Source organism: Loa loa (assembly GCF_000183805.2).
Source record: "Loa loa unplaced genomic scaffold supercont3.7, whole genome shotgun sequence".
NCBI classification, from domain to species: domain Eukaryota; kingdom Metazoa; phylum Nematoda; class Chromadorea; order Rhabditida; family Onchocercidae; genus Loa; species Loa loa.
In genome coordinates, this window is record NW_018108187.1 from 195,342 (window position 1) to 217,652 (window position 22,311).

Consider the following 22,311-nt stretch of genomic DNA (forward strand, 5'->3'; position numbering starts at 1 on the left):
GAGGGGAGAGAGAGAGAGCTTTATCTGCGACATCTAAACATTGCAATTAAGACTAGCTAAAAAATTGAAAGAGTTGGACTTGGATAAATGAATCATCACTTCATGCATCGAAATATTTATTTTATTGATTTTGCATAACAAAGCATTTATCTGAGAAATTCTTTGAATTTGAATTAAAACAACTCATAACTTTCTTTCAGCTTCGCCGACGACTAACTTACTATGTCCATATGATTCGCAGTTAGATAATAAATTCAACAGATCCGGCTGATCCTAAATCAAACGAATCTCCAAACGATGGTTCATTTGCATTCAACCACACACGCTTATTTATTACTTCAGTACTACAAAGTCAAATATGCCGTTTTCATTCAAGTTCCAAAATGTCCCTTCAAATCAGATTTAAGCTGTTTGGTAATGTAATTACACTGATTATACTCTCTCGAGTTACTCAACAGCGAGTTTAATGTCCGACTCCTGTGAAACACAAGACTGAACAAACTTCCTCGTAATTAGTATTTGTTGGTTCCAAATTTCCACATTACTACACGCTGACGAAGACACAATTAGAAACTTATAACATGAAAAGCATTTCTGGTTACATTAAGGGTTCATGATCAGTGGACAATCTCAAATCTCCCTATTCTAACCATCAGAATATAAATCCATTCACCTGATAGGTAAAGCTCAGTGAAACGATTAACAGGACTTTGTCGCAAGCCACTTCATGGCATTATGCGTTTGTAGAAATCTTCAAACGTCTAAATCCTCAATTCTTCAAACCCCCCGACCAAATATAATACAGCTCTGTACCAAACATCAAACTTGGAAGTTTTATTCGGGAAGAAAAACAAAGACCGAGAGTAACGAGAAAATGAAGCTTTCTTGCAGGAATAAAATTATGAAACCAACGGCGTCTGATCCAAAATGCATCATTTAAATTAAATAAATCATCGTTATTACATATGTGCCACTCGGAAGTGCAAGATTTAAACTGACCACAACTGTCAACAGTGCAATACTATTGCCACTTTTTTAGTAAATTATGCGCAAAATGTTGATATTATTCAAAAATAGTGCCAAATTCCATATTTCGGCAGCATAGAAAATTGAGAAAAGTGTTTGTATATGCAAACATGGAGCGGGAAACGAGAAAACAATATGCAGAGCATCGATCTCTAAAATGACTAAAAAGTTAAAAGGAAACCACCTGATCCTTCATCATATCCACTGAAGACTGGATGACAATATACTTGTTATTCCAAAGCAAACCTATACAATTTTGCGGCATCTTCTTATCCACAAAGAACATTATGATGGTCATAAATAAATAAATGAAATGACCAAGTGACAAATACAGCTGATACTTTAAACACTCTAACAAATGCTAATCCAAAGAGTCGGAAATCAATCATAATGCCGTTGTCGAGAAAAAATATTACTTGGCTTGGAAGAGACTGACTAGGAGATGGTGTTGACTTCCACTCGCGGTCATTCCTTTCATGGAGTTTAGCTCGTAGTAGAGCGATTTTTTAATATTGGACCCAAATTTTTCTAATAGTGTTCCTCTTATAACTTCAGTTTTCCGGTGCTTTGTCATAGCCTGCTTTGTTGTAGAACATTTCCCTCTAAGACATTAAATATTATAACTTCTGAGTGTCCGAAATCCCTTCAGAATGTACTGCAGCACTAAAACTGCTTCAGAACTCCCTCGAGTCTTTAGAGTCACCACTGAGCGCGGCCAATGACAAATGTTGTAGATTTATTGTTGGACAGTAGGCTACTTAAAGGAACTCGCTCAGTTGTTTCCTTGTCCTTATCACTTTGAGCTAGACAATGAAGAACTAATTGATAATCATCCCCTTGTACATAGTTACATTATGATAGTTTCCTCACCATCACCAGTCAACTTCAAAATACCTTTATCGTCGTTCGCCATTTCTGCGACTTATCTTTATCCTTTTTCATGCGGATTCGTTATTTGTTGGACATATTCCATTCATTTTTCAATAATTGTTTCAAGAACGTCAATATTCATTCGAAGCGCACCTGCTGAACTCGTTTCTCGGCGATACAGATCTGTTCGGGATGTAATATTGTTTTTGCACAATATTACTAGTTAACAACAAGAAAAAGGGTATAATATATATTACACGATGGATTGGTATACAATGATGAGTTATACAAAAAGCAAGCAGTATGATCAACTAACAAACTCCTTGTCGTTGCCTTCGATAATAATTTGACTGTCGGTTAATTGATATGTCATTGAGTTGAGGATATGCTACAGGAAATGTATTAAGCGAATAGGAAGAATATCGTGGTTTGCTGTCCAGTGGTGGCCGATATGCGAAGATGGCCGTTATTTGTGGTTCAATCGTGGAGGATATGCGAAGAGGATGTATTGTCTGCTTGGTTGTGAAATACAAGGATTAGAGGAGGAATTTTGTAAGCTACATCGGGGTTGTCATGGAAGTATGACTGTTCTTTGCATTGTCTATTGTGTAGATACCATGATATCATTGTCCATGATGTAGATACTCAAATGTAGCTTACAAATTTTTTACAAAAAATTACATGTTTTACGTTGTCTATTGTTAGCTTATATCCTCTTCACTGTTTTAATTTTACAAGATTTCGTCATACCGTCTGTTGGATATTGTGGAAATTTCATTTGAACATAACTTTAATTCCTGTAATCCGACGGGAAATTTGCATTGTAACTTTCGGAGTTTTTCCGACAGCATCATCCTTTCTTCAATAATTCTTGTTCTAGTTTTGTATTTTTGACGTAGTTCTTCCCTTGTTTTAATTGAATGAGATTAGATTCATTCCTCCCACTTAATTGAGAAGTCTTATATTCCTCCCACTTAATTGAGAAGACTTATATTACCTCACTCAGGCACCAAAATTATGTCGTGGAAAAATACTATCTGATTTGGAAGAGATTGACGTTGAAGTTGGTGTTGTATGACACGGAGGCCAGGTAGTTGATAAAGGTTTATTGATGATGGTAACAGTTTATTAGCGAACACAAATACAAAAACAGTTAGTTACGGATGAGTTCCTTATTGGTGGCAAGGAGGAATATGTGTGTTGAATGGAGATAACTAAAGATAATTGGAGCTGAAAATGAAGAGACCGTCGATCATTGTAGCTTGTACAAAAAACCGATTTGAAAACTATTATTGTGGATGTGGTTAACAAAATTAATAAATTACATCAAAAATTGATTCTCAGACAAAGGAATGGTATGTTTAACGAAAGTCTAGGCATGCACCGTTGGATACAAGCATGGGCCATCAAATTAGATACCTCTACAATATGCCCGTCAGTGTACATAAGCTGGGTTGTCAGACCAATTGTTCGCCAAAGACAAGGATTGCAAGTGTCTTGATCATCAGAGCGGCAATCCATCACCACAGTATTACGAGAACTAAAATGATTCATCACTTAATATGTTAGAAGCTTAATTCCAATTTTTGTGTAGTGAATCATTTGTCGGGAAAATGACCTAAATAAGACAATATTTATGACTTCTCGGGTTTTCCGACACCCGTAAATATTAGAAGTGATAGTGTTCCTAAGCAAGACCCCTTTCGAAGACAATTTCGGGATAATTCTGAACCATAAATGGACAATTAAATATCAAGAGACCATTTCCATGTATCCATCAAAAAATGCTTAAATGAGAATGAAGGAAACCACGAAGAAATCGATTGGGAAATTTCGTTCTTTAAATAGTGCGCAATATCTCTCAATGATTATATTTCAAACAAGCAAATGGAATGACAACATAAAGTGATCCAGATGGATTTTGAAGTTCAAGATTAAAAGTGTTATGTGCTTAATTTTATTTTAAAGTACATGCTTCATAATTTCATGAGAACGCAAAATATTATGAAAATCTCTTCTGAATCCATTAGCACGGACATTCTGGTTGGTTAGAGTATTATAAGCGATGCCACCTGCATATTTTCTACTATTTCATCAACTTTAACCGAGTTATAAAAAATTCAAGAGGAAATACTTGAACGCTTAATAAATACAAATCAGCTGATTGGTAGTTGTCTCGATCTCTGCAAATTTGAAACAATTGTCTCAGTTCCAATTTTTCCCATTTCATGTTTAGTTCAGTGTTCACTGCTCCACTAATAAACTGGGAGACTACACTAGATATTGTGATCTCTATTCTCGGATGGTATCAATCGATATGCATATTGGGATCTTTCCCGATCGTAATTACTATTCACAAATGGTGTTTACAACAACCTTCCACAAGATGAAATTTATTCCAAGAAAATTTGAAATAACCATCATTTCTTGGATGGGTCTGCTAACAGAGGGACAAAGGAAGACGCAAACCATCATTTCTTGGATGGGTCTGCTAACAGAGGGACAAAGGAAGACGCATTACACTACCCATTTCTCCTTTGTTGAATAAAAGTAGTTAATATAGTCTACTTCTTCTTCAGAGCTCCCCATTGAAGCTTGACGTTGATCCTGTAGCAGATAGAACGAAGTATCTTATACCGATATCTGAATAATGGAGTCCAACTTCACTTCAAAACAAAACTAAGTGAAGGAAAGTACCATCAAAAACTTCCAAGAAAATTGTTACAAAGCTAAACATGAAAACATTATCACAAATAGTCAAAAACCATAATCAAATTAGTCACAAGCCTTACTAGCCTTACTATCGATTCCCTTAAGCTTCGAGAAACCTAACTTAACAAATTTGAACCTCTCAATACTTCTTACGTAGCAAGCACTGTATTTTTCTATCTTTGAGCTATTAAACTCAACGTCAGCAATTAGGACATCTAGTTACCGAAACAAAAGTACAGTTTTCGACTAAATTATGCAAATCCTAATTAATCATAACAGATATTTCTCAGATCTCATTCCTTCGAAATTGCATGAACGATATATGCCAACGAAAGTACTGCAACATTGATTTATATTTTTGTGACGTCACGGGGAATATGATTTTTCATTTGTTTGCATGTTCGTTCGATGCAAGCAATCAATATCTGATGTTTTAGCATTGATAAAATCGCCTTGATAATAACGTTGACGATGAAAGTATGTAGAAACGTTCCAATTAGAAAAGAAAAAACAAACTTGTTTGAAAATACTCCATATGGAATATCAAGGTTAAGCATATGAGAGTGAATGCACGCAGCACAGACATGCAGAAGAAAACAAGATGACACTCATTGACATTTCTTCGTATCCAATCACATAACTGCTACCACTATGAACATCTATCTATTCACGACAGTAAACATTCCACTTCTGCCTGCCATCATTGACAGTTCACTACTGCTAAAATCTTAATGCACCATTTTTCGCTTAAAAAAAAAAAGAAAAAAAAACGTTTCTATAGTAAAACGAACCAATAAAACCAGTAATGTCCGAATTTATTGATTCAACTCCTGACTCCTTCGAATCCACTGATTCGTCTTGCAGCTTGCATGAGACAAATTTTGAATGATTTCATCAGTGCACTAAATTATTGACTGCCAATGATTTGCAAGACAGTTCATTTTCCCAATCGTTATACATTCCAAGTACTTCTGAAAAAAAAAATACCTACCTGTATGATAACGAAAAACTCATAGCACTGAAAGCACAGTGAGAGGCACAAAATGTTTGAAAATGAATAAGAAAAACGTATAGGGAAACAAGTATGACACTGGAATACTAACCATTGCTTATATATATTTCCAAGCAAAAAGTCTACAATGACCAACTATGAAACGTACTACTCCACATTACTACACTCCTGTTAAAGCATTAAAGTATTACGATTATGTTGATTATTTTATGTAAACATACAGAACGATGAAAGAATTAAAAGCAGTAGAATGTTAAAATTTTATCTTACGGATTCATCACTTTGCTTACTTCCTTTAAAAGTTTGAAAAACCCAAAACTAAGTGCTACTCTTCAACACTCCAACATATCTTAAAACATCGAGGATTCAGCTAAGCTTTACGATTACTGCATGCATGCATTGAAGCCTGTGCGACCAGTGAATATTACACGAATAACAAAATATTTGTCACTAGATCGAAAGATGCCAGTATGCGCGGAATATGCAAACCAAAACTGTAAGCAAAATCTTTTCGTTTCGTCCATCAACAACTTCCTCTACAAATCTTTTAGGATTTTGATTTTACATTCATTTCCAATCATGCAGAAGTCCGATAAATACTAGGAAATTCAGTGAGAAATGCATAACGTTCCTTCTGTTGTCTCCAGAGACCGTAGATTAGGCTGATGAATGCATTCCTTCTTTTCTTCTTCCAAATCAATCCTTTTTAATCTGATTTCTGCTTGCATCCGAATAACTATGATCTGGAAAATTCGGACGTTTCAATAAAATTAGTTTTTTACAAAGGAGATAAATCTAGCTCTTAAATTAATCGAAATTTTCGAAAAATTAGTGGAACGTCCAAAAAAAAGGAACGACCAATATGTGTGCTTGATGCTGCAAGTTAAATACTGTTCTTCCAGTCTGAAGTAAACTGATGAGAGAGAAAACTTTGAGAGGAAACTTCTCTTGGTGTATAGTTCATGCAGGAGTTCATCCAGCTGGTCAGCAATCAGAACCCTTAACCTCTCACGAGATACTTCATATTAACGCATGAGGCATCTCTTGACGTCTTCAGATTTTACTGAAATCTTCCAAATATTGCCACATTGACCGACATAATTTCTCTGTTCTATATGGACGTTCGTCTCACTAAATCAAATATTCAATCGTTTCCAAATCCAGTGGGATTCATCTTTTTTTTCATTCAGCACAACTGCTTATTTTGCATTGATTTCGACTGCCTTATTACATAACACTACGTGGATCATCCTTCGTTGGCCAAAAAAAGTTCCATGTCGGAAAAAAAACAGAAAGGTGATACTCCATTCCCTCATTCCCCCAAGAGATCTGCGGTCTCCCTTCCATCCAAATCTACCCTTTACGGTATAAATTTGACTGATAAAAGATTCTGCACCTGATGCGGGCTTCTGTTATTTTGTAAATGAAAAGTGCTTAGCAATGCTAATAAGGGTCACACAGGTCTTTGTTGCCCTTATTAATGGAAATGTAAAATATTAGTTCGGAATTGACAGATAATTCTCACAGTGTATAATTTGTTGGTTGCAAACGACTAACAATATCAACATAGGAATTCCTACTTTCAAAGCAGGGTGAAAAAACATCATTGGATGGCTCAGAACTTGAATTATAGATTATCTGCACGGACTGAACAGTTCAGTATATCTTCAAATATGACCCCTCGAAATCAGCATATCTGGGTAATCTCTAAGACCCAAAATCCGAAGTTCACATGTTCCCTTCAAAACACTGCAACCAATTTCGAAGATCCTTTGGACTTTGTACTGTGACCTTCGCTTTTTCTTTTTCGAGCTATGTGTTTGTGTATTTGTTATTATATATCATGAAGTTAAGCACATAATAAATAATAAAGAATAAGCTGGAAAAGGAAGCCGCGAATGAGATTGGCTATGTTAATTTCTCTCACATTTTTTGCTTTATTGCATTAATTTAGATCACTTCTGACAGTATTTAAACCAATATGAGGTTTAAGTTTTTTCATCCAAAATTTAAAGGGATGGATATGGACATTACGGATCATGCTTAAAATCCAAGCCGGTCAAGCACATGAAAGCCATAAATTCGAAGAGTATAAATACAGCAAGCCATTTTCCGACTACAACCGTGAATAATTTTTAAGTCAACTTTTAAATTCAATTAGCTTTGTTAATTTTGAATTTGTGGATCTATTCCACGGCTGGACTTCATACAAGGAATCGAATGCTATGCAGTCACTCGAATAGCAAATTATGGTTCTCCTAGTAATCCGTTTAGGAACAAACATCTTGAAATGTAAAGTACGGTTTGACACCGCGAATTCATCATGAAACGTAACTCAGATCCCTTGATTACTTCACTTGAACAGAAGCCACTTTCACTAAGTGCACCAGATGAATTGAATTATTGCAGCAGCATGGTTCAACAGTATGGATGCTAAATGAGAAATAAACTGAGAAATGAGGACCGACCCCGAACCTCCCGAACCTTTAACATTGAAAACTTCGAAGAGCTTTTCACTGAGTCAGATTAGGTTGCGAAGCATTACGGAATTAAGACAACAGGACATGCTAACAACACCCTCCTCTTTGGAAAGCATCAGCAGAGTTCACAGAAATATCTATCAAGTGGCACCGACCCATCTAGCCATTCTAAATTGATCGTAAACATCTGCCTATTATCGATTGGTTAGGTCCATCCCAACACTAATCGATCAGCTGATACTCAGTTTCACCACGATTCTCTCAATTCGTCACATCGTCTTCTTCCCTTACTCTCATTTTCACACAGTAACGCATTCTCTCAATTTATACGCTATTTATATACTATCTACCCGTCTACTTTCTCACTCTTATTTTCCTGCGCAAAATACATTTTAAAATTCGATACGCAGTGGGTGGTTCTCCAGAAATTTCGAGAACAGTCGTTTGGCTCGTATATAAACCTGCTCTTCAGACTGCGATGCTATTATCATCCTGCATTGATGGCAGTGGTCGGGTATTCTCGGGTTTCTGCGATGGGTTTGGGGAGAGTTGGGTATGTTGTGGGTTGGGAGTTCATTGAAGACGTTGTGGGTAGTAAGGGACATGGATTCCGCAATGATGTGGGGTAGATGTGTTGGATGTGTTGTTCCGGTATGTCGGGGAAAAGGAAGACAGGGTGAAGACCAGTTTCGTGGAGATTGGATCAATGAGTATATCAAGGTAAGTGTTCCAGAAGCTGAGCTAGAATAAAAGGGGAGATGAATGGTCGGTCATTTCTCGTGAAATCCCTACAGCGGGTGGACAGTTGTACATGAACACACATTATAGTGTTCGCAATAATTGGTAGTTCCCTAAAACTACTGGTCGTGGTTATTTGGTTGTAGGTAGATTAGATGTTACATCCAAAGTGTTTCATTTTCATCTGTGTCCGAAAAAATGGTGTTGTTTTCAGGTACGGTAAGGAATGAATGGTAGGACGTCAGTTAGCGCGTACTAGTATTGCAGATCTGAAACATTGGGACCGGTGTTGAGGGCCTTAAGGTTTCCAATTTTGAAATTTCTAATAGTAATGGAGTTGTGTCTTCACTCCGTTGTCGGTAATTAGCTTTTGGGACATTGGAGAGGTGGGGAGGTGGCGAACTCCTGAATTTGATTCGTCCGGATATAATTAAAGTTGCTAAGGAGAGTTGGGTGTTTTTAGGTGACGGATGTCCCAAATGACTGTGCTTACCAATGAATTGGAGATTTTCAGGATTGAAGAGATTGAGTAATCCTCAGATAGGGTTGAAGACGATACCTGAGTTACTATGTAGCGTCACCGTGGAGCAGTGAGGCACAGAAACACCCGAGAGATCTGTTACGTTACGAAGTTTGGGTCCAGACCGAATAGAACAACCGGGGTATCCTGTCTTGAAAAACTTGCGAAGAAAAATTGACACTCATTTCAAAACTTGATGAATGGAAGATGCTGCATTTATCTGAAGGGAAGAAAAGTTCGTAGAATTGGAAGCAAGTTCAGTAACTCCAGCAGTGGTTATAGCAATTAGCCTTACTCATTCCACTATGTTTTTCGCTACTGTGGGTGCTGTTGATTAAAAAAAAAATCCGTCGATCGTCAAATTCTTAGTTCCTTAAATGCTTTCCACATTTGGTTTCGAAATTATTTGGAAGATTTACTCATGAGCAGCATTTGTAATTTGCACATGGTCGTTCATTAGAAGCATTTAATATGCACATAGTTTGTATTTGGAAAGTAATGTCGTTGTTAGACATTGTAAGTAATAGCAGTAATTGATGAATTGGTAATTGTTTCTTGAACCCCTTCCATCACGTGTAGTAGTACAATAAAATGGTGGTTATGCTTTTAAGTAGTAAATGTGTCTTTTTCGGACGAGAATAGTGGACAAGAAAAGGATGTGAAGCGTGAAATGGCGGTAGTCAAAAAAAGCAGGAGGAAATGAGTACTTCTGAAGAGGCGGGTGCAATGGTGAAAAATAATCGCTGAAGTATATTTTTGAGATAAAAAACGGTTAACTGGTTGCCATATGCGAAGTTTATTGAAAGATGTTGCTGTTGCGAAGTGATCGCTTTGGTCTCATAAATTTCAAGCGGACTTTGTTCGCCTGTGATTTCAGTCTTGAAGACAACTGAAAAGTAATCTTATTGCAGTCCATCGGTTTGGGGTCTGAAAATTAAACCTTTCATTTCTGGTGTCCATACCCTTCTCGGGCTTCCGAAATGATTAGATTTCGTGGATTCATTAACGGCTAGGCATCATTGCGAAGCAAATGTTTTTGTGAAATTTTGACTTAGGGGTACTGTCCAAGTTTAAACTGGCGTTGGATCAGCCTGGGGAAAGTTGGTGCCGTCCGTAAGAACGGTTAAACCGTGATTGTTTTGAATCAGAAAAATAATTTGCATGGTATGAGTTGTCTACCGTTACCGATAAAGCGAATTGGGGCAATGGGCAATGGTGTTGTGGGGTTAGTTACTGTTTGGCCTGACTAAAACTGTTCACTAGACATTTAAGTTTGAGGATATTATGGTAGTAAATGTTGTAAGCAGTCAATCTGGTTATCTATGTGACTGGTTCAGGTGACACTAGGTTCTCTCTGAACGGCCCTGTGTGATTTCGAACAATCTGTGGTTAGGTTACAAGTTGTTCAGTGGTTTGGGATGAGGGACCTTAAGTATTCGAACTTTGAATTAAGGTAGCTGAATTCTCTACTGAGGACTTCTGATGGTCAGGGAATGCGTGCCCTCACATCGACTTAGTGTTGATACTAATACTGCGAAATAAAACACAAGCTGTGTAAATTTGACGAACATGGCAAGGCCATCAAATTTTGGATTCTGCTGTAGGTGACGACTATTTTAGCTAACTTGATGAACTGGTAATTTGGGAGACTAGTGATATGATATAACGCAAATATTCTGTTGGTGTCAGCTTATGTTACAACAGCTTTTAGCAATATTGTAGTGAAGTTTCTAGGTAAGGTGAACTGGGAATGATTTGAACTTCAAACAAGCTTTGATTTGTCTTTTTTTTCTGTGACGGATTGGTGTATGTGAAAAAACTTTCTAAAATAAAATTGGATAAAGTGTTGGGAGACAATAAATTTGAAATTGAGGTGTCAGTGCAAAGGAAAGATGAGTTCCTATCGTGAAAAAAAGGTAGTCAAAATGGTGTATTGCGGGGGTGCTTAGTTTGGTGAACAGAACGCATTACTCGTCGTTTTCCTTTTGATTCATTCCGCAAGAACAGGACGGAGAAGGTTGCTGGTGAGTGTTACGGACCTTATAATCTTGATTTTATCCTATTAATTTGCACGATGACTTCGGAGTTGAGAAGTTTCCGGATGTCTAGACGTTCCAATTACTAGTGCTATTTGTTTGAAGACTGTCAAGAGACGCTTGCAGAAGGCCAAGCTTCTTGTGGGATGCACTCTGTGACCGTTAAAAATATATTCGGATAAATGGTGAGACGTTTTCTGTAGTTTGTGTTCCTTGTCGATTTCGATTCCTATATCGGGTATTGTGTTGTTCTTCACTGGTGCGGACAGTTGTGATTCTAGCTTTCATTTGGGACTGCGTTTGCACCTCACTTTCGTTATTTTTCGGTCACTGACTAGTCTGGGAGTTGGGATTTGAGTGTTAATGGATGTTGTTGGAATCTGCTGACATCAATGGGTAAGAATTATTGTAGTTGTTTTGTCACTTAGTTGTTTGTAGGAATATTCCATTAAATAAGCTAACCTCATTTTTCAAAAGGTCCAAGTTGTAAATTTCTGAATTTCATGCAGAATTTCATGCAGACTGTTTCAAATTGTCGAGCAAGAAAGGTTCTGAAAAATTGGAGCAATCGCGTGGTTCAATCTTCTCTCCCCAAGAACACGCGTGCCGATATACCAATTTAGCATGATTTTAAGAACTATAAGGAGTTTCGCGGGTTTTTTTTGTTTTGATGTTGAGACGTTTGGCTATATTCGAATTTTACTTTTGAATGCGATAAACAGCGGTGTGGCGTAGTAATTCCAGTTAGAAATGTTTTTACGAAATTGAGCTTAATATGAAATAGGCGTGAGATCTTTTAGGACTCAATTATCGTAAGTTCTAGGAGGTGACTTTTTCATTTTTAGGCCTTAGTTATAGTAAGTAGTATTTCATGAAACGATGGTAGGACATACTAGTTCTTCCGTGATACATTTGCTAGGTAGTTCTAAAGTTTATCATATAATGCATACTTTCAGAGATCTGTTTTTTAGGTAGTCGATGGATAAGTGCATTGTTTTTATGACATTCCGGAGTCGTACATATTATCTAGGTCGTAGAACAAGGCACTGCACCGTTGTTGTCACAAGGGCTGGTGGTGGTAACCGAAATAACTTTGAACTTTTTCGAAGTAATCGAAATACTCTTGTTGCGTTCTATCTTTCTATGCTTTGTATGGCTCTTCCAAACTTTAGTTTGAACCATAATCCGATGGGTGTTTTAGTACTACTCAGCATTGCGGTGGACAAAATATTGGTCCGATGCATCTCTTTTCCTTTGCTTTTGCTTCTTTCGAATGATCATTGTGCCAGTGTCTCTTTGCCCGATTTCAGATGAAGGGATTCAGCTCTATAGAAAGCAGAGTTCCCTTTGAAATCAGAAATGATTGCGGGTTCCATTTCTGAAATAGTCGGACATGATAGAATGTCATGTTTGTCAACGAGAAGTAAGACAACTGGTCGAAATGTGGTAAATTGTACAGGCATTTAGGTAGTTCAGCATTTCATTCAATAATCAATTAGTTTTTCTGTAAGCATTAGTTAGTTTATTTGTAGACATTGTTTGTAGGCTAGTGTAAGTAAACCCTAGGACTTCTGGAGTCATGGAAGCACTAGTCTTCTATGACAGCTGCTCTCTCATTGGCGTGTGGCGTGCGTCAATTCAAATTAGGTAGGCTGTAAGATTCTTTGGACGGTTCCCATTTACATGTGTTTAGCTTATATTTTAAAATGTTGTTTAGGATGAGTTGGTGTTCTAGGACGGTTGAATGCCTGTACTCCTCGTCCTGTTCATTAGTATCGACCAGACTGTACTTCCTTGATTGACATTCGTGTTACTTCTACCACGTCCTTTTATTTTAGGAAAAAGTAGTGTCGAAAATTAGATCCTAGTAAAGGTATTTCTGTGACAATTATATTGCTTTTGAAATTTGGAAGTTTTTGGCTGCTGAATACAGTTATACTGAGGGGACAAAACTAAGAAGTGAGTGAGTTGGAATTAAGGTGATTCTCTCCAGATGTATTCTGAGCTGATTTTTTTTAGCCACTGATAAAAAAATGGGTCGGATTCATGAAATATTTTAGAAGATATGTTTGCGATATTGTGAAATCGTGATATCATTTAACAAGTATTGTCGGATGGTCATAGTAAATTTGGAACTGTTTTTCGGGATAAATTACCCTTAATTGAATTGCGTGACCAAATTCCATTCGTTATCGTGCTTCCGGTGATTAGTGTAGGGCAAGTATTCCGTTGATTTTCCACTCTAGATCCTGCCAAAATGTTTTGGTGTTTTCAGGAAGGGAAGGTGCTAAGGAATTTTTTCCAGATCAGGTCCAAAATATTTTCAAGTTGTGACCTGGAACTCTAAGCTAAAGTCACTGTACTGAATGTAAAAAAAGCCATTATATTACAGACATTTACATATACATCAAAATTTGGTTTGGTGCAAAAAAGTTACACTTCCCACGAAGTCCTTAAAGAAACAAAGTGACTTTTGAAGCTCTTAAACTTCATTTTCACATATAATTTCGTAAAACTTATTTGGATTTCAGAGTTTAATTTTTAACAAGTAAATATTCGTAGTACGTAAGTAGTAAATATTCATATTTCGATTTGAAAACTTATATGCGACAATCGCAGTTAAATTAAGTGGTGATTTTTTTTATTTATCGCCATATCATCATTTCTCGAACAAACTTTTTCTGCGATTTCGCAGCACTTTCGACGATAAATTTTTTTCGCAATATTTTTCAATCATAATATAAAAATTTCGCTGCATATGTTTTCGAAAATACACATTTTGGAGCCTTTTTGCAATGCCGCATTTTTCGATGATTTTGAATAAATTTTTTTTTCCTGTCATTTCCACACTGGAACACACAAAATCGTGAGTCGGTGACGTGCACTATTGGAGTGGGTCAGGGTAAAGCCGAGGTTTATGGGCTTCTCGTCGATAGGGTATTGGCCCTTCTGAAACTGCAGAGTTATGAAACAATACTGGAGGGATTCTCAAATGAGTGGTGACACCAAAAGCGAACAATTTATCCTTCTGAGAGGAGTAATTCAAGGATTCGGAAATGATAACGTTGGTGTGCATTCTAATTGCCGTTCCAGTCAGACGCAGGTCTCAGATAGGATGGACGGAGGAGGAAGAACACAGTAAGGCGGTAGTACCGAGGGGCTTATGTGGTGGAAACATTTCGGGCCGATAACTGCTGTCTCTTGGAAGCGAATACGGTGGTGTTACGAACGTGTAGTGGTTGTAATTTCTGCTGGAGAGGAGTGAAGATTGTTGAAAGATCAGAAGCACCTTAATAATGAAAGGGACTACTGTATTATCTGGATTATCTTTTGTTGCTGGACCAAAATAAGATGGCTTCAAGTGTAGTATGGAGCAGTGGGAGCAGTTCTTTTTTGCAGCTACTTCTATAATTGCGATATTCATTCAGTTTCTTGATCGCAGTGGAAGTGCCGATGTCTTGAGATTTCTGAGTTTTAATTGCTATTGCAAGCTTTAAAACAGTTCAAGATTTTAGTGCAACAGGATAAAATACAGTAATTATACACGATGTCATAGTGAGCATTAGAAATGTCATAACAAATCTGGCAAACAACTGATTACCCCAACAGTGCATTGTAATCATGCACCAGGTTGTAAAAAGAGTGGAGATGGTTTTTTTTGGAATTTTAGTTGCTGGTTGATTTGATTTCCGGGAGAATTCCTTCTTCGTTTGGCGATTACATGAAATCGATTCTGGATTTAGATCTATCAAACTTCGGGGAGCAAGTAGTTGTAAGCGATTCAAAAACACTGAACTGCATATGTCTAAAGTATGACGAAGGTAGGCTGATTAATACTAGTTAGACATAAACAACTGTTGAGGTAGTTGTTTAGTTAAAGAGTAGAATGCCTCTCAAATGGAAATCAGCATGACCCTCATTAATGTTAAACAATATGATTCGTAAGAAATGGTGTATGTGTGCAGGTAAAGCTTTGGAGGAGGTATAATTCTTAAATCACAAGATGTGTATCAATAACACGCACCTCAGTTCAAAACAGAAGACTGTTGGGAATTTGTCCAAATTAAAATCCGAAAAGCAAATAAGATTTGTTCGTAAATGGTGATTGAAAATACAATGAATTTTAAAAAATTGAAATCGTTTAGAGAAAAGACCGGGTTTCACAGACTCGTAAGAGCATAACTGCATCATCCATGAAGACAATTTATATTTTATGAAAGCATTTGTATTGCTGACGGTGCTATCGTATAATCACTACCGATATAAATAGAATGATCAAGTAGTTGGACCTGTGGATTAGCTATATTTACAGGGAGACTTAATGTCGGCACTGATATTTCCATGCCTCTACTGAATTGCTGATTGGCTGCCTGAAATAACATCGAATTTCGGAACCAGCAAAGTTGAAAGATGAGTACATGAGTGTATATAATGGAGCAGTCAGTAGTGCAGGTGTTAATGTAGAAGTGCCGTAAACTTTGTAGGACAGAGATAGTACATACCTTTAGAATCAAGTCTTTGGCTAAACTGGCTAAATTGTCAAGTGCATCCTGTTGTAAACCCAGTGTTTGATCTCGATCGATCAGTTTCAGCAATGGCAATGATGCATTCGCAATTATTCGACGACCTACTATTCGAAGCATTATATCAGCAGCTGCTGTCACTAGTATGGTACCAACTCGCACATTTGTTTTATCCAAATAGATATCAACAAATACTACCAAATCTAACTGTACGCTGCCTGAAAGTAAGCCAAAATTTACCATAAAGTTTATGGGAATTAAACAGTGAAATGATTCGCATACATTACTAATGCAGTAATACCTCCACCACGTCTACTAAATGTGATTGAAGGTGCTCGTGTTGAATGTACAAAAAGGGCTAATGTCCTGTTCGGATATTTCTCTTTGACAGCTGGCATGATGTCTCCCAGACAAATACCAAGATCAGCCAGATCACCCAGACTTCCAGAATTACTACCGCTCGAGTCACCACCCGTAATCGCCTGACGCTTGCTACGTTGCTGATGATAACTGTAGTGACGACGACGTTGACTCAAACGTAATAGCCGAAGTAACAGTGATTCATTTTCGGACTCGTCCTGGAATATTTTCATCATTTTCTATTTTTAGAAAGTGACTGACCCATATTATATGATAATAAGTTGGAAATAGAGTCTTATTTCTAAAATTATCCGAGCAAATGAATGGCTATGTTCAACTTCTACTAAATTATCTGATCACTCCAAATTAATTTTCAATTGAAATTTGGAATTCAAAAATTTTCTGGAGCTGGGAAATAGATCAGAAATATATTACCTACCCAAATGAATGGTTGCTGTGATCTTTCATTCTTTTAAAAAAAATGAACAGGTAAACGAACTCCTGAGTAATCATTGCTGACATCACACGTTGTTGTTAACAACGGTCCAATGCTAGGTGTCTCTGGTCCTATGCGAAACGATAGGAAGTTGGTTCTAAAAGGACTTTCCTTTTAAAACCCTTATATCAGAGGAAAATAAGTCATAATAGGCATAAAAAAATCGATCACAATCTTTCCAATAGCTATGTATCGACAAGACCAATGCTTTCTTTTCTGTGGAGCAACAGTTTCCTCTTCATATTATGTGATGTCCCATAGCACTCTTCCTAAGTAAGAACGTTGGAAGTAATACCTATGCATCCAATACAGAAGAGAATTGAGAGTGAAATCACTAATCAGGATTTCAATCATTGGTAATCCGACTGATGTAGGCCATTGCATTGGGAATGGGCCAAATGGGGTACCACCACGTCCATTAGGACTGAATTCGCCATTCAAGTCTAAGTTGTAATCATAGAAGGTTGCATAAGTCCGCAACAGTTGGGTCGTTAATACTAGATTTGCTACTTTTCTCTGCAAAAGGATTTAAATATTGAGGTTTTAAAAAATATGAATTTGATTCATTTTCAATTTGTTGTTAATAATGGAAATCAGTAGAAGTTAAATCAAAGGCAAGCAAATAGAAACTGTTTCTTCTGAACTATTTATTTCATCATTAATAAACAAAAAAAATTTATTGGTTGATACGCTGCAGAGTTGGAAAATCGAAGCAATTAGTAATATCGATTGATCGCATAATTGGAATAAAGTTGTAACTTATCACTTATACTTTTAATTAACAATACTCCTTTGCTATATATTCTACCTGTCGCTCAAACTATTAGCAAAGCTTGAATAGTAGATTAAGACATAAATATAGGTTAAAAAGTATACGTAAAAAGGTCGGTGAAAAGTACCAGATCGAGCTGCTGTTTGATGAGATTGCCAATAGCACCAAATGAATCAACTGGGCATCCAGCACACGGATCACTTCTTCCTTTGAAACCACCAACATCCCCAAAAGCTTGGAATACACCGCCTGATTTGTAATCACCGGGAAGCTTACCATAACCTTTGGAGACCGATACAGCTACCGGTACACCATGCACTGCCGATTTGTTAAGTTGATCGGATGATGTTACGGTGTATTGTCCAGAAGATGGGACTGATTTTGAATTGTACTCCGGAAATGCTGACAAATGGACCGGTAATTTCTGAACTGCTTTTTGCTGCTGCCGCCGTAATTCTTGAGCGTACAGCTCTTTCGGTGTCAGGCGAAGTATTATAGTCTGCTGTGATTGCTGCATGGGTGGATGAACAGTTCCTCCCCAATCTATGGTATTATTTGACGAGAAACTTTCAGATCTAGCTACTCCTTGTATCTTTCTTGCAAAAGGATGCGCAAGAGTACTAAGAATCTGAAAAGGCAATTCGGTGCAATTATATTTTTGAAATAATTTGAAGTCGCGCTTTATTCATCTCCTTGTTTTCTTTGTCCCCCGAAAGCTTATTTTATTCTTGTTTGCAAATGAATGTACCGGCAATTATATCATGTTATTTTCTCTGAAAACGATTTAAACGTCTAATATTCATTTGCTAGTAAAAATAAAATAAATTTGCTGAGTTAATAAACAGTTAGATGCGAAAAGGAAGATAAAAGAAAATTAATATTATGAATATTAGACGTTTAAACCTCTGAGCAGATGTATACCTCTTGTCAGTTCAAATGTAATGAATTCATGTAAATTAAATATCATACCATTTGTGTTGGTTGACCGAAAGATTGTGCATTACTTCTTGTCATTAATCCACTGCCGGTGAAATGTTCCGCATGATTTTCACGCTCATCTCTGATGCCCCATACAGCAGAAGTTCCACTATCAACTTGCCTGTCACTACCGGTTCCAAATAATTGCGCTCTTTTTCCTTTCGTTCCAACATTGTCTTGGAACTCCGATTGTATTTGTTGTGCAACTACTTGGGTTGGAGCAAAAGCTATAGCCCTGGCCATACTGTTTTTAGAACCTGTAGCTGCACTGATACTATGGTTGAACGCTGGTAATGGTGGATTTCTTGGTGGCGGAGCGCCGAAACCGCTATGGCCTGGCGATAATTTTGTCCTCATTAAATGTGCTTGACACTGTGGCGAGCGACACTGAAGTATAACTTTTGCAGCGGCAGATATAACTTTTGTTTATATCTCTTTCCTCTTATATTTAAAAGCATATTACTACTCTACTTTATACGTAGCACACTTTTCATATTTTGAGAAGGATTCGACATCTAATATTTACTTTTTGCATTCTACAAGCTTAAAAACTGAAACTGCCATATGAAATCAAAATATGTGTGAAAAAGAAACTGATTTGCGCAGCATTTTAAAAGGGAATGCTGTAAGCAAATTTATTTACTACAATGATTATAGCATTAAATTATTGTAAAGATAACTGAATTCTTCCTACAAATAAGGTGCCTTTCCATTTTATTGTCAAGCATTGCCTAATATGCCTGAATCCTTTATTGTTTATCTTTTATTAAAAATTTAGCTTTATATGATTTTCGAGTCTTCTTCAGCTGCGATCATTTTTGGCTTTCCATTGAGTGTTATATTAGTTGCTTCTATCACTATCTGTTTTTCTCCTCCTTTTCAGACTCCAGATATTTCAGAAGAAATTTCACTCATCTCATTTCTAAGCAAAATATCCAATCACTAACATGAGCTGGTATTGATCCTTCAAGAAGTTCTGTGAACAAGGATGCTATCTGTGTAAATGAAACTGATTGTGGTATACGAGCTAACATAGGATTGATCCGTTCACTGATTATCTGTGGTAACATCGCACAAACACGACCTGGTACCATAGAACGTACTCGTTTAGAAATATCTTGCTGAAAGTCAGTTACTATTTTCTTTCACGAAATGGTAAATTTACTTTTTCTAGTCACTTTTTAAATTCACAGCGCTATATATGCTGAGAATTTAAAACGCAACTAAATAGGAAATACAAAAGTTAATTCCGATTATTAATTTCAAAAAAAGAATTGTATTTTCTAAGAAATTGGAATACCAAGTCCTACCCGAAAAAACAAATTTGCCAGGGTACCTAAAAGACCACCACATTCGATGCACACATCGGCAAACGGTATTTGTATATCACATCCACATAAGACCACTTGAGGTGTCCCATACGCCGAAGGCTCTAGTTTTAGCGTTATACTGGCGGATACCTGGAAGACTTATAACCAGTAAACAATTGAGCTGATTAAGCTAAAGAAATTAAAGTATTAATTAGCAAAGAGTACAGTAGTGACGCATTACTTCGATACAAAGAATGTTTAAAATGTAAGATTCAGTAACTCGGAACTTTAAATAGGTGGATATAATATAATTTATGAATTGATCAATCAGTCTCCGATCCCTTTAAATATCCATCCAAAGAATTATCAAAATATTGCACATTTAATGCAGTAAAGGTTGGATAGGCATGCGACAAAGGAGGGAAACTAGAGTATGAAATTGCAAATCAATCAAAAAAAGAAAAGAATGATTTAATAAATTGTCTCAGAAGGTATTTCTAATCAAATGCAGTAGCTTTCATTTGGAGCTACCTAGTTTAAACAGCTTGATCAACAAGACATTACAAATATATCATGTAATCATTTTGGAAAAACATTACTGCTTGAACCAGGCTACAAGTACTGTTGTATGAATTGTAATATGAAGCTGAACTAACGTGGTAGAAGTTAGCATGAACGATACCACAAAGCTGTATAGGCAATATGATATTGGCGATACCGTCTAAGTTACCTGTTACTCTGAAGTATTATCATTACTTTTCTCTCATATTTGACTTTCAAACTTTTTATTTAAATTATGTCGACAAAATCAATATGCTAGTTTAGGTCACTTTTTGGGAATTATAGATAGTAAAGAATTCTAAAAGTTGAATGGAACGGTGACTAAACATGGAATACTAAAATATAAATCAATATTTTGATTTATCAAAAGGTTCTCATGCTTTTACCCAATGTCTAAGTCTTCCACATTAACAACAATAAGGTTTGGTGGTGCTGGATATATATTCAGACAGTTTGGTGGGCGATAGTTTGAAACATGGATATTGCATATCGTCACTTCAGCGAAAATCTGAAGTAAATTCCGTATAGTATCATGATACATGTTAAAGTCGCATAAAGTGCTATACATACAGTTACTGTACTTACTGTATATGTAACTGTATATGTATATGTACTGTATATGTAACTGTATATGTATTGCTCACTTACTGTATATTTTGCTTACTGTATATGTAAGTTTAAAAGAATGATTAAGAAATGATTTTTGAAAGTACTTCTTCAATTCGTTGATGCACATCCGGTATCTGCATATGTACGATTTCACGATCAAGAATTTGTCTCAGTAGAGTATTTGCGTACTGGAAAGTACGTTGATTAGCACGGATTTTGATGCCTGGTCCACCGCGATAGCCACGAAAAAGAGCTGGGTTAAAATCCATCATTGACACACCTACTTGACCTATTATTGCTTTACCAGTTCCGCCACCACCACCATAGTAACGAACGTCTATCCTGAAAACTATATAACTGCCATATGAATGATCAACTGTTGAATTCCAGAAGACAGTTTGGTTAATGACTACCAGGTTGCAATGGCTTTATATAATTTTTCTGAAGTAAACAGTGCTTAAAAATTCGTCTTTGTTCCTGAAAAAATTTTTTCATTCTTGTATTCCAAGGACATCCTGAGGAGTGCAAAAGTGCAAACTTAAGAGTCGAAGAGTGTTAGCATTATGGAAAGCTTACGCTGGTTGAGCTATTCTTCCAAGAGCAGCCTGATTGTAAGTAAAGATAGTTGAGGGTACTCCGACCATTGCAAGACCGGCAGCTCTCGGTCGCTTTACTGCTCCATCGGCACGTTTTCGAACTTCTCTAGTGATAACATTACCATTCCTAAGTGTATCCAAATTGTTGAATGGCGGTTGCACTTCAATTTCATTATCATTTGCTCCGCTGCATTCCCAAACGGCGATTTCCAGAAGCAGAAAGAAAGGAGCAAATAGCTGGAATTGAAATCAAGTTTGCTAACTGGTATTTTGGCTGGTTATATCGGTGGGTAGGTTACTCGATAATGTAATCCATGCCCGCATTAACACTCAAAAGTTTTTCAATTTTCTCAACAAAAATATGTGAGTGTAAGGCAGAACCACGCTTACAGTATTCTGAAGTGTGGAAAAGTTTTTAAGCCCAATTCAAATGAGTAATGAGTGAGTGCGAAAATAGTTCTATTCGCTAGTGATACATTTTATAATGAATGATTGCTCAGTCCTTTCTGAATTGATGAAAAGTTCCAGTGTTGAACTGTTGATTGACTTGTTTTTCCATTACTTTTAAAGAATAGCAATAAGAAAAGAATTTCATTTTTGATTTTCTCAATTGAAACTCTTCGCTATAATATTTGTAATGTGTTAGTGTAAAGCATTCAATACCACTCGTATTTATCGAAAATTACAAACTTTTTTGTGCATTTAAATTGAA

General features: G+C 36.7%; 4 protein-coding genes across 5 annotated transcripts; 1 reads left to right on the plus strand and 3 right to left on the minus strand.

Annotated features, from left to right (window-relative positions):
• Positions 1 to 2,207: 2,207 nt before the first annotated feature.
• On the minus strand, positions 2,208 to 5,423 carry LOAG_01326 (hypothetical protein; the record flags this gene model as incomplete). The annotated part of the gene is made up of 4 exons (XM_020445707.1): positions 5,400 to 5,423; positions 5,125 to 5,328; positions 3,316 to 3,436; positions 2,208 to 2,408 (listed from the first exon to the last, which is right to left on the minus strand). The coding sequence occupies exons 2-4, from the start codon at positions 5,163 to 5,165 to the stop codon at positions 2,208 to 2,210; spliced, it is 363 nt and encodes a 120-aa protein (XP_020303860.1). The 5' UTR covers positions 5,166 to 5,328; positions 5,400 to 5,423.
• Positions 5,424 to 8,595: 3,172 nt separating this feature from the next.
• Positions 8,596 to 9,717, plus strand: LOAG_01327. Of its 2 annotated transcripts, none has more exons than XM_020445708.1 (2): positions 8,596 to 9,141; positions 9,353 to 9,717. In XM_020445708.1, exon 1 carries the CDS (start codon positions 8,656 to 8,658, stop codon positions 8,848 to 8,850), a length of 195 nt encoding a protein of 64 aa, XP_020303861.1. In that variant the 5' UTR covers positions 8,596 to 8,655; the 3' UTR covers positions 8,851 to 9,141; positions 9,353 to 9,717. The 2 variants fall into 2 exon arrangements, with proteins under 2 accessions (XP_020303861.1, XP_020307313.1); XM_020445709.1 differs by having other exon boundaries at positions 8,596 to 8,820; positions 9,053 to 9,717.
• A 4,561-nt stretch (positions 9,718 to 14,278) lies between these two features.
• On the minus strand, positions 14,279 to 14,818 carry LOAG_01328 (hypothetical protein; the record flags this gene model as incomplete). The annotated part of the gene is made up of 2 exons (XM_003136867.1): positions 14,279 to 14,343; positions 14,548 to 14,818. 2 exons carry the CDS (start codon positions 14,816 to 14,818, stop codon positions 14,279 to 14,281), a joined length of 336 nt encoding a protein of 111 aa, XP_003136915.1.
• Positions 14,819 to 15,602: 784 nt separating this feature from the next.
• On the minus strand, positions 15,603 to 21,915 carry LOAG_01329 (hypothetical protein; the record flags this gene model as incomplete). Its single annotated transcript, XM_003136868.2, has 14 exons — positions 15,603 to 15,764; positions 15,897 to 16,135; positions 16,219 to 16,495; positions 16,777 to 16,870; positions 17,069 to 17,289; positions 17,673 to 18,173; positions 18,515 to 18,910; positions 19,471 to 19,644; positions 19,834 to 19,983; positions 20,490 to 20,571; positions 20,781 to 20,902; positions 21,108 to 21,345; positions 21,580 to 21,786; positions 21,899 to 21,915. The coding sequence occupies 14 exons, from the start codon at positions 21,913 to 21,915 to the stop codon at positions 15,606 to 15,608; spliced, it is 2,877 nt and encodes a 958-aa protein (XP_003136916.1). The 3' UTR covers positions 15,603 to 15,605.
• Positions 21,916 to 22,311: the final 396 nt, after the last annotated feature.